Here is a 12,048-nt window from a genome sequence, read left to right as displayed (position 1 = left end):
AAAATGATTTTCGTGGGAAATAACAACAATTTAATTCTCATAAAATTATAAATTTAAATCAAATATTTATCTGGAAAGACATAAAAGAAAATATAATAAAATTAATGCTTAACTTTTTATCTTGAAAAAACAATAAATTTTTTGTCATGACAAAATATGACTTTTAATCTTGAGAAAAACACTTTTTTAACCTTTGAAAAAAATGGATTATCATCATAATAGGGTTTTTTCCACATTAAAACATGATTATTATTTTTTTATTGTAATAAAGGCTAATCTTGAGAAACGGAAGCATTTCATGTCAAAAACAAATTTATTCCCATATTTAAAAAAATATTCACACAAAAAATGCATTTTATCTAAAAAAAATATACTTTTAATCTTGAAAAACAAATCATACTGTATTTTTCAAATGATTTCATCGTATCTAAAAGCTATTTTTTTAGACTTCACTTTTTATCTTGGACGAATGTGCATTTTTTCTTAATATAATTTAAAAAATACATTTTCTTAAATAAAAACTACACTTCATATTCCCACAAAAAATGTAAATATTCATAAAAACATTGCAAATTATTGTTTGATAAAAAGCCATTGTGATAATAAAAAAAATTTGCATGAAAAAATACAGGTTTTCATCTTGAATAAAATATGACTTGCCTTTTTATCTTTAAAAAAAAACAACGCATATCAGATTCAAATCAAAGGTACACAAATCTAATACGTCTCAATCCAAAATTCAGCCTTAACAAAAACAATGTTCAATATAATAAAATGACTGTGGTGGCTGCCTGCTGCTCGCAGCCACACTGACCTCTTTAGGACAAAAGAACATCGAGATTTGAAAAAGAAAGAAAAAAGCCTTCTTTGCTATTTTCATTTCCAGATACTTTCACTTCCTTTCTTCATTGTGTGATTCCTGCATCACCACGGAAAGTTGAGGCTATAAACTGCACATCTGACTTCATCTGACTAACTAACACCTAGCAACAGCCCCCGCTTTTACGTGAACGTGACTGCGTGTTTCAGGAAAAAGGAAGTGCTTGCGACGGCGCTGAAGAACACCCACCGCGGAACAGAGGCGGATCGGCAGAATGTGACAATGAAGTCACCGACGAGAGGCCGCCGTCCACACCGAGGAGCTTTTTGAAGGTGAGCTTGGTGACTTCTTCGTCTCATTATTTCTTCCCTGGCTGTCTATTGTGTGTGCGTGGGGGGGGGGGGGGGGTTATCAGAACGAAAAATTACGTCGCAAACAGAAATATTGGGGAGACGTACAGGAAGTGAAAGTTGAAGACAATCGGGAGTCTGTAGCCATTACAGCTTCCTTTTAACCACATTGTGATCCCATTTACGAACACGCATAGGAACTTTTAACATCTTTAACTGATTTAAGATTTTTTACGATTAATACAAGAGATTCTGCACATGACGTGGAAAAAAAACTGCTTGTGATTGCTCTTCTCAAAGTGTAACACAGCGTACGTAACACAGCACACCACACACAAAACTGTATTTGTGGCAGTACCAAGACTGACCTGTGAGAGGCAGTATGGCGCCACAGGGCATCCAGACTGACAGGAAATATAAAGAAGAAGAAAGAGTAGTATCACTTTTCGCTGTGCCCAAGCCGGACACAAATAGCAAAAAATGTGTTACTGATGGACCCTACATGAATAGAGTTGACCTTGTTAACCTTGACCCCTGACTTACACATTTCTTGAGATACAAGCCGAGCAGACATTTGAGTTATGAGTGCAAAGCGGTGGCCGCAAAAATTTGCAAAAAGCAGCACAGAACGCTGTTGCTGCTTCACAACCTATAAAAATACAAATGACTACTTTCCTATTCACCAATTCAGTATGCGCTTGACTCAGTGATGAATAGATACTCTCACTTAAAAAAAAAAATGAAAAGAAAAGAAACCTTACAGGCCTACATCACAAAAGGACTCTTGATCTTGTGCTGGGCATTTACTTGACCTTACATCGAGCAGCTAGCCATTAGCATCTGGTCAGCTGTCGACTTCCACCACTGCCAATAGCGATGCGGCCCTTTCGCTGTATCGTCTTGAGAGGTTTACCACCATCCTTCAATCACGCTACTGTTCGCTGTAAAAAAAAATTGGACCGGACGTCCAGACCACGAGTCGAGTAGCCTAAATTTGCGTACAATTGACGCCCATTGAAATGCATTGGAGAAAAATAAAAACAGTGAAACCCTAAAAATGGTGGGGGAACATGACCAAAAAAAAGTGTTCAAATATTGGGGGGGGAAATAAAAAAAACAATAACCTTAGATTATTAAAGATGCATTGTGCAGTTTAAAAAGGTCATATTTTGGGGGAATGGCGCCATGCACGAGCTTTACACAGAGGCTGCAGTTACGCTTTAGGCCAGAAGTGGCAGTCACGGGTAAAAAAAAGGACCCAGTCCACATTGCTCATTTTTAACGATGGCAGCACAGAACGAACGTCCCTGGAGTGAACGAGATTGTGTTTGCTGTAATCTTTTATTTTGCGGATCTGATCAATGATGTCATTGATCAATTGGCAAATTATAACATTCCAACCGATCGCCGATTTTTGCTTAAAATGCAAAATGCCCATCTGTTCCAGCTGTTCAGATCTGTGTAAAGTCTATTTTGAAAAATAAAAGCCAATAAAAACTATCTTGCTCTAAACACTAATTAAAACTAGGGCCCGACCGATTAATCGGCCCCCGATTATAATTGGCCGATTATTGCCCTTCAATCATTGCATTGGCCGAAGCAATCGGTAATTAGTGGCCAAATGGCCGATTATTTTCCCCTTAAAACATTATCATCAAAGAAAACCAAAGTTCCCGACGCTGTGAAAGTACCCTGAATGCACCATTTTGCTGGCGTAGCATTAGCAACTAGCAAGTGTGTAGCGTATGTTATTCTGGTTATTCTGTTGTCCGCCAAGCATCCTTTAAGCTTTTTAATGACACCCCAGTTGGAGTTCACTGTGAAACTAAACACACGACGATAACAATTACATCCACTGTATATTTAAATACAGTGCATGCTTCGTTTTTAAAGCATCGCTAGCCTAGCGCTAATGCTAAAAGTGAAAGGAGGATCCCATTCAAATGCTAACAGGAAGTTAGCATCGACTTAACGAATATTCTTATTTCACTTTCTTCTTGTTTTATTTTGTGATTGTACTTTCAAGTTATATTTAAAGTTGATATTTCAAGGATTCAAAGACTTTCTTTTCTCACAAATTCAAGGATGCAAACATCCAAGGATTTTAGTTTTTTTCCACATGACATGGCACGAATTACAATTGATTGCTGAAGAGTGTTTGCTTGTTATCAGGACAAGATGGAGTTGTGGCGCCAGTGTGCAAAATGGCTGATCGAGTGTCACGTTTTGCCGGAGACGCACCGCGTCACGTGGGAGAGTGCGCAGGTGAAGTCACGCGTACGCAGCAATCTGTTAGCGTAGCCATTAGCTTTGAAAAAGGAATTGTGTACGTGTGTGCGCGTGTCAGGTGTGCGACCTCGCTCAGGCCCTGAGAGATGGCGTGCTGCTGTGCCAGCTGCTCAACAACCTGCTGCCTCATGCCGTCAACCTGAGGGAGATCAACCTGCGCCCGCAGATGTCCCAGGTAAGGCATGCATATCAAAAGTCAACACACCCCTGTTCAAATGCCAGTTTTTAATCATATAATTAAATGGCACAAAGATCAAGCAATCCAAATATTTCCAAGAGGGTTCTGAAGTCAAAATAACCAACTGAGATAATGTGGTTGCACAAGTGTGCACACCCTCTTGTAACTAGTGAAGTGTTGTGAATTACTGTACCCCAATCACTTTCAAACTCATGTTAAATGAAAGCCAGGCAGCGCACATTTGCCGCCATTTAAAGCGCAGCTGATAAATCCCAAGTAAAGTTCAGATGTTCTAGTAGGCTTTCGTGACATTTTTATTTTATTTTATTTGCTTACGAGAAGAAGCCGGAAAGTTTTGTGCTAACACCGACCTTTATTTGGAAGCCACTTCACAAAGACCCTAAAAGGTAGCCCACACATGTTCAGCATTGCTTTCATTAGTCTAGTGCTGTCTCTATCAAATATTTTTAGAATCAATTAATCTAGTGATTATTCTATCGATTAATCGACTAATCGGATTCATTTTAATTTTGCATTAAAGTGTATTACAAAATAATCTTTTCCCCTGATTACTGTTTATTAACCAGGTGTTTATTTCGTACTTTGTATAGTGATTTAAAAACAAGAGGGATTGATGTTGTACTATGTTACCGGCTTGGTCCTTGTTCTCCCAAATAAAAACAGATGTTTGCAAATGTCTTATTTTGATTAAACACAGGAGATAATCAATCTTCTTTCGGAATACAGAAATCAGTGAACAATTATTGTTGATATGCTGGAATCGGAGGATTTGACAACATTTGTAATAAAAAAAATTGCTCCAAACGATTACTCGATTATTAAAATAGTTGTTGAATAATTTGATAATCAATTACTTGTCGATTCATTGATTAATTTTGACAACTCTACATTAGATAGTAATACGCTTTCTGTTTCGTTTTATACTCTATTTAAATGTTTTGACATGATTTATGTTGGGCTCATTATTCTTTTTTTCCTTTTTTTTTTTTTACATAGCAAAAATATGGACTTGAATTAGGGGTGTGTAGACTTTTGTAGAATGTTTGAATTGCCTCTTATAGGGCTTATTTGGTAACTTGAAATGTCCTAAATGGATTCCTTGCATCTCACTTATTAAGATAAGATCTTTTTTCAATAATAAGGTATTTTAAGCATGTCATTTCTCATAATCACTTTCTTTATTTACTGACATCGTTTTTTGACGATTTTATTATTTTACGTCATTTATGTTTAATACATTTTCTGTTATTTGTGTGTGTGTGTGCGTGTGCACGCGTTTATGCGCGTGTCTCTGTGCATTTCACAAACGTGTACATTTGAGAAATCCCCTGTGGGGATAATCGCACTTAGGACACTTCCGGGTCACAACAGACGAGGACACTCAGGAATGTACGCTGTGACACACACTGTAACACTCGCACACACATTCACGGTGTTGCGCAACAACGGAGGCATTTCCAGACACGGAGAGTTTGGTCGTCGTGTCTTATGTGGGGCAGCGACGTGCCAACGCGAGCATGGACGCGTGTCAGTTGCGACTCAGCATTTCCTCTTTTCTCAAGCGACACTTCCCACTCAGCTTAACACACACTCGCGCACACAGGAAGTTATGTAAAATGTCATGCCCCGCCCACCGTCAACATGCGGGTGACGTTGTGCCTGGCGCTCCGTGCGGTTACTTTTGTGGTTCGTATTGTTCGTATTGCTTCTTTCGCTGCTTCTTTTGTGTCTCATTTCTCATGCGCAGCGCGTAACGCACGTTTTATTAGCAACTGACAAACAAGAGTAAAAGTTACCATGGAAAAGAAAAATCTAGTCAAAATGCGTACAATTTTGCATGGGGCTTCATGCTCGATTTCTTTCATAGCTTTTGTTTGGCAACAACACAAGCACAATCATTTTCCAACAAAGAGTGGGATCTTATATTTTAGAGTTCAAGTTTTCATCGACCTGCTCACTTTTTAGAGCACCCGTTTGCGCCGTACTCTCCCTTTAAACTACTACAGGTGCTAAAGTTGTTGTTGTTTTTTTCAGGTGTAAAAAAAGTCATAATAAATAAATAAATTAATTAATAAAAAGGCCGATTTTTTTTAACTCATCATTTATTTATTTATCTATTGCCTTAAGTTTTGACCAAGACAGTCAGACTGTCAGTTCTGAAAGAAGAAAAACTGGCTTGTCATTGTTTGATGCAGACAAAATTGGACTCCAAGTTTGTGATATCAAGAATAAAAATTACAAAAAGGTAAACTAAAGTAAATATTGCTGTGTCATTAAAAACTACATCATCTAGTACAGCAGAGTTTTTCCATTTTTTTGTTTTGCATTTCGCCAAAATTATTTCTATTCTATTTTATTATGTTATTATTGTACAATTATATAAAGTGTTCCCTTTTTTTCCCCGCTGGGGTTAGGTTCCAAAAAATACCCGCAGTAAGTGAAATCTGTGAAGTAGTTATTGATTTTTTATGAATGTTTTAAAGCAACACTAAGGAACTTTCAGTTTATGTTGATTATGGCGGCGCCATATGGACAGAAGCGGTAATGTAATGCCTGAAGGAAGACCAAACTTTGTAACCAATGGGTAAAGTGGGAAGTGACGTCCTCCTCAAAGTTGCTTCGTGCCAGTCAAAATGATACCGACCCGCTCGGGACATGGCGAAGGTACCATTCAACTCGTTTTAAGTCTATGTTTCATCAGAAGAGTTATGGAAGTATTTTATTAAGGTTCCTTAGTGCTACTTTAAGGCTCTAAAACCCAGTTTATACACTTTACTTTTTTTCACATTTCTCTCTTGTTTAAACAATCTCAATGTTTAAACCCTTATATAAAATAGGTACATTACAGTATCAAAGACACATTTATTATCTGAGAAAGTCAAAGCCGTTGATAGAGAGAGTTTGGCCGACAGGGTAACAACATGGCGTCTGTATGTCATGTGACCAGCAGTTGAACCAATCACAGCGAGTTGGCCAAACTCTCTCTCTATCAACGGCTCTGAAGAAAGTGGTGCAACACTGCCCTCTGTCTGTGCCTATTCGTCATTACAGTTATGTAAAAACTTGAATATCACAGACATGCTCAAAAAAACGTATCGTTACGTCGGCGTATGAATGAAACATAAACGCCAGCTTTACAGACGTCCGTTTGTGACCTTGTGCAGTTCCTGTGCCTGAAGAACATCCGGACCTTCCTGAGCGTGTGTCACAACAAGTTCCAGATGAAGAAGAGCGAACTGTTCGAGGCCTTCGACCTGTTCGACGTGCGCGACTTTGCCAAGGTAGCTCGGCAGCGCTTGCTCAGTCTACGCCAAACAGCAGACCGGGCCTCGCCACTCCCAACAGGAAGTGGCGCGACCATGGGTGGAATTTATGCCCGGTGTGGCCCGTACATGTTTAAGGTCAACTGTGGGTCAAAATTATTTCAATGGATACTTGACTCATTGAGCCATTTTCAGCCGTTAAAAAGTTAAATATTTTGTCCATAATGAATTTGATAACTTCTTGTACAGTTAATACTTTTAAAAATGAATTTCCCCACTTGCAGTCAACAGAAGATGACATCATCAGTGCTGAGAAAGTAGGTAATGACCAATCACGGCTCACCTGTTTTGTGGCTTCTGTCGGCATGATTGGTTGCTACCGACTTCCTCAGCGCAGGTGATGTCACCTTCAGTCAACAGCAAGTGGAAAAATGAAGTTATCAAATTCATTCTGGACAAAATATTAACTTTTTACAGTTGAAAATGTCCAATGAGTTAAGTATCCCTTTATTGGAATTTTATGTGTTATTTTAATTACATTTATACTTCATCGAAATACATTTTTATAAATTTTGAATTTTGTTACTCATTAAAAAATACAAATCTTTAATAGATTATTTTTATTGTATTTCATATTGGCATTTTTCTTAATAAATTATTTGAGTATTATATGATTAGAATTATATAATTATTTATATAATTATTTATATAAATGTATTTCATAATGGCATTTTTTTTATGGAATTTTTAAAATGTACTTAATGACCATTTGATTTTGCTTTAAATTTTAATTTAATGGGGTAGATGACACGGACTTCCGGGTTTCACACATCAGCGTCGTTTCCGTCCACTGATGGCCGCATTCCAACACTCGCACCGCCACCCCTGCGCGTTCCAACACTCGCACCGCCACCCCTGCGCCTTCCAACACTCGCACCGCCAACCCTGCGCCTTCCAACACTCGCACCGCCACCCCTGCGCCTTCCAACACTCGCACCGCCCACCCTGCGCCTTCCAACACTCGCACTGCCACCCCTGCGCCTTCCAACACTCGCACCGCCACCCCTGCGCGTTCCAACACTCGCACCGCCAACCCTGCGCCTTCCAACACTCGCACCGCCACCCCTGCGCCTTCCAACACTCGCACCGCCACCCCTGCGCGTTCCAACACTCGCACCGCCAACCCTGCGCCTTCCAACACTCGCACCGCCACCCCTGCGCCTTCCAACACTCGCACCGCCACCCCTGCGCCCCCCCAACCGCGCGCTCCCGCCGATCAGGGCGTCTCAACTCTCTGAAATGCTTCGGACAAACTGAGACAGACACACTACACACTCGCACCCGTCGACGGGAACGCGCAACCGAGGGGCACAAAGGCGGAGCTGATGTGTGAAAACCAGGAAGTCGGAAGTCCCGCCTCCTCCGTGGCATATACCTCATAGTATTCTGAATGTCATCTATAATTAGTATTTAGTAATAAACAAACAGTTGAAATTACCTTATTTTTTACTTCATTTAATTGATTTTTTAAATTGTATTATTCATTTGCTTTCTTTTACCATAACTATTGTTGAGTCATTAAAAATCAACTCTGCCAAAAGAGAAAAAAACGCTTAATATTGTTTTCAGAGGCGGCAATTGTGACGGTGGTTCAAACCATGTGCAATTGCATTTGATGATTGCGAAATGGAAAGTGTCTTTTTTCTTTAACTGACTTGTTTGTTTTTAATTTGATGATGCAAATTCCAATAGCTTATCATTTCTTTTTATAATTTGTGTGCGTGTGCGTGTGCTTGTGTTTGTTGTGTGGCAGGTGCTTAGCACTTTGTCCATCCTGTCCCACTCACTCATCGCTACACAAAGAGGATTCCAGTGAGTACGTTTTTATTGTTAAGCAATTCCTAATAAACGCACTGTTCACATGCTTAAGTATGTCCTTCAACGCTGTCCCTTGCAGACCTTTCCCTTTGGGAGGAGACATTTGCGATGACGACGTCTACAACGGCCTGTCCGACCAGATCGAGTAAGCGGGCGCAAGTCGAGCGTGCGATCTTTGCAAATGTGCGTAACGTGCGCCTTGTTGTTGCGCAGCGACACGGTGGACGAAGCGGACGATTTGTACGACTGCGTGGACGACGCGGAGGCCGAAGGGGACGAAATCTATGAAGACTTGATGAGGACGGTCCAACAACCCGAAATTGTGAGTATACTTCAACTGCCACATTTCACGCCGATTTTGAAGCCGTCTTCACGATGAGCTTAGGCAACTTGAACACCCCTGCGCGTTCCAACACTCGCACCGCCACCCCTGCGCGTTCCAACACTCGTACCGCCACCCCAGCGCGTTCCAACACTCGCACCGCCACCCCTGCGCGTTCCAACACTCGTACCGCCACCCCAGCGCGTTCCAACACTCGCACCGCCACCCCTGCGCGTTCCAACACTCGCACCGCCACCCCTGCGCGTTCCAACACTCGCACCGCCACCCCTGCGCGTTCCAACACTCGCACTGCCACCCCTGCGCGTTACAACACTCGCACCGCCACCCCTGCGCGTTCCAACACTCGCACCGCCACCCCTGCGCGTTCCAACACTCGCACCGCCACCCCTGCGCCTTCCAACACTCGCACCGCCACCCCTGCGCGTTCCAACACTCGCACCGCCACCCCTGCGCGTTCCAACACTCGCACCGCCACCCCTGCGCGTTCCAACACTCGCACCGCCACCCCTGCGCGTTCCAACACTCGCACCGCCACCCCTGCGCGTTCCAACACTCGCACCGCCACCCCTGCGCGTTCCAACATTCGCACCGCCATCCCTGCGCGTTCCAACACTCGCACCGCCACCCCTGCGCGTTCCAACACTCGCACCGCCACCCCTGCGCGTTCCAACACAACAACCCGAAATTGTGAGTATACTTCAACTGCCACATTTTTCACGCCGCTTTTGAAGCCGTCTTCACGATGAGCTTAGGCAACTTGAACGTGTGTGTGGCAGAGGTCCGGTGTGGACAAGCGGGAATGCTGCCTCCGGGAGATCAAACAGACAGAAGAAAAGTACTCGGAAAGTCTGGAATCCATTTTACTGGTAGGACGCATCTACACACACGCGCGCGCGCGCGTGTTAGCTGTGTTGCTCATTTATTCTCATCATCATCATCATCAGCACTTCAAGAAACCTCTGGAAAAATTCCTCCAGGCTCAGGACCTCGAGAGCATCTTTGTCAACATACAGGTAGTGGCGGGGAGTAACAAAGTACAAATACTTTGTTACTCAACTTAATCTCATTCACTCGCAGTCCTTTTCGCTGAAGCAACCTCCTTCGCTCCCGGCTGTTTGACTGAATTTGGACACATGTTTGCAAGGCCCACAGAATATTGTGTTCTATTGCTATAGAAACATGGAACCTACAAAAAGAAACATTAGAGCCTCTTCTTTCATCAGGAACAAAAGTATATTTATTTTATCTTTTTTTTCTTCTTCTTTTTTTCTTTTTTTCTTCTTTTTTTCTTCTTTTTTTTCTTTTTCTTTTTTCTAAAGAGCTTGCATCATTGCTCTTTATTTTTTTGTAATTTTTTGTAATTTTATTTATTTATATATATATATATATATATATATATATATATATATATATATATATATTTTTTTTGTATGTGTATGTGCGTGCGTGCGTGTGTGCGTGCGTGCATGCGTGCGTGTATTTGTTAGCTCACCAAAAACCTATTAGTATATTATATATCGTATATTAAGTATATTTCTATCCGTTTCCGTTTCGCAGCAATTAGCATTAGCATATAGCTGAGTTTCATCACTATTCACAAATCTGTTTAAAACAGTTAGGGGGAAAAAATTGTTTCAACATGGCCCTGGTTGATCTCTTATACTCTACTGCCACCCGCGGGCCGTTGTTGTAATAACTACCATTTACTTCAGTTCAGAGACTGCATCAAAGCCTTCTGTATGCTCTAGCATTAAAAAAAAAAAAAAACATTTAAAAAACGTATAAATACGTCTTTGGGAGCATGGTAATATTTAAAATAGAATGTATTTATACGTTTTTGGGAGCAAGTTAGTTAATTATACTTTTCAGGTATCTGTGCGTATGTTTTTATTTGTATGGGGACTTTTTGGTGAATGCGTTGCTTTTAAGTACATTTGATTTCTATATCCGCATGTCTACTTTAGCAAGAGTCTCTTTTTTTTTTTTTTTTAACATACATTTCTTTGTACGACTTATTTTCACAAAACGGTGTACCTGATTGTCGCGCGTAGGACCTGGCCGGCGTGCATCGAGAGCTTTTGGCCGAGATCCGGACTTCCGTCGGGAACGGAGCCAAGAACCTCCACCAGGTGTTTGTCAACTACAAGGAGAGGCTCCTGCTGTACGGCCGCTACTGCAGTCAAGTGGAAACGGCCAGCAAGCATCTGGACGCGCTGGCGAGCGCGAGAGAGGACGTCAGTATGAAGCTGAAGGTGCGCAATTCCCCCAAACTCGATTTTTCCGTGGAATTCTTTGGTGGACTTTTAAGTGAAGAGCACGTTTGATTGTGTCTTGTTTAATCAGGAGTGTTCCAAAAGAGCAAACAATGGCAGGTTCACCCTCAGGGATCTGCTGATGGTGCCCATGCAGAGGATTCTCAAATATCCTCTGCTCTTACAGGTAGCGAGCGATATATTAAAAACGGTATTTACGGTGGAATTCTTTTGAACGCACTGGAAATGTAAAAAAAATCACATAAAATGAAAAAAAATTATCTTTACTAATACGAATGTATTTTCAAAAAATACAAATAAACCAAAGCATAATAAACGACTGTGTGCTTCTGGACAGCCATATTTAAAAAAAAAAATTAAAATATGTTTTTTTATAATAAAGACTGAAATGATGCATCAAAGCCGTATGCTCTGAATGAATATGTTTTTGAGAGTGACGGACAAAGTGTTAAAAAGACGTATTTGCACGTTTTTGGGTTTGAACGACATCTCTTTGACTTTCTCATCGAATCCAATTGAATGGTTCAAATGTTTTTCTGTGCTTTGTTCGTATCTCCAGGAGTTGGTAAAACACACCAGCGACCCGACAGACAAGGAGAACCTGCGTACGGCTCTCGATGCAATGCGGGTGAG

General features: G+C 41.1%; 1 protein-coding gene across 10 annotated transcripts in view; it reads left to right on the top strand.

The window, feature by feature from the left end:
- The window catches only part of vav1 (vav guanine nucleotide exchange factor 1), a 37,190-nt gene that overhangs the window by 14,573 nt on the left and 10,569 nt on the right, over positions 1 to 12,048 (top strand). For 9 of the 10 annotated variants that reach the window (XM_086082226.1, XM_086082231.1, XM_086082230.1 and 6 more), the window contains 12 exons: positions 887 to 1,152; positions 3,343 to 3,435; positions 3,518 to 3,634; positions 6,823 to 6,939; positions 8,735 to 8,793; positions 8,879 to 8,944; positions 9,013 to 9,121; positions 9,919 to 10,008; positions 10,087 to 10,155; positions 11,194 to 11,394; positions 11,486 to 11,581; positions 11,975 to 12,043. In XM_086082226.1, the coding sequence (XP_085938352.1) occupies positions 3,349 to 3,435; positions 3,518 to 3,634; positions 6,823 to 6,939; positions 8,735 to 8,793; positions 8,879 to 8,944; positions 9,013 to 9,121; positions 9,919 to 10,008; positions 10,087 to 10,155; positions 11,194 to 11,394; positions 11,486 to 11,581; positions 11,975 to 12,043 (1,080 nt within the window). In that variant the 5' untranslated portion in view covers positions 887 to 1,152; positions 3,343 to 3,348. The remainder of the gene's footprint in view (positions 1 to 886; positions 1,153 to 3,342; positions 3,436 to 3,517; positions 3,635 to 6,822; positions 6,940 to 8,734; positions 8,794 to 8,878; positions 8,945 to 9,012; positions 9,122 to 9,918; positions 10,009 to 10,086; positions 10,156 to 11,193; positions 11,395 to 11,485; positions 11,582 to 11,974; positions 12,044 to 12,048) is intronic. The other variant, XM_086082222.1, reaches the window with a different exon arrangement.

Source organism: Leptonotus elevatus, chromosome 8, assembly GCF_054856555.1.
Source record: "Leptonotus elevatus isolate MCC_2025b chromosome 8, RoL_Lele_1.0, whole genome shotgun sequence".
Classification (NCBI taxonomy): Eukaryota; Metazoa; Chordata; class Actinopteri; order Syngnathiformes; family Syngnathidae; genus Leptonotus; species Leptonotus elevatus.
The sequence above is the reverse complement of the archived record's forward strand: the minus strand, read 5'-3'. Positions and strand labels throughout refer to the sequence as shown.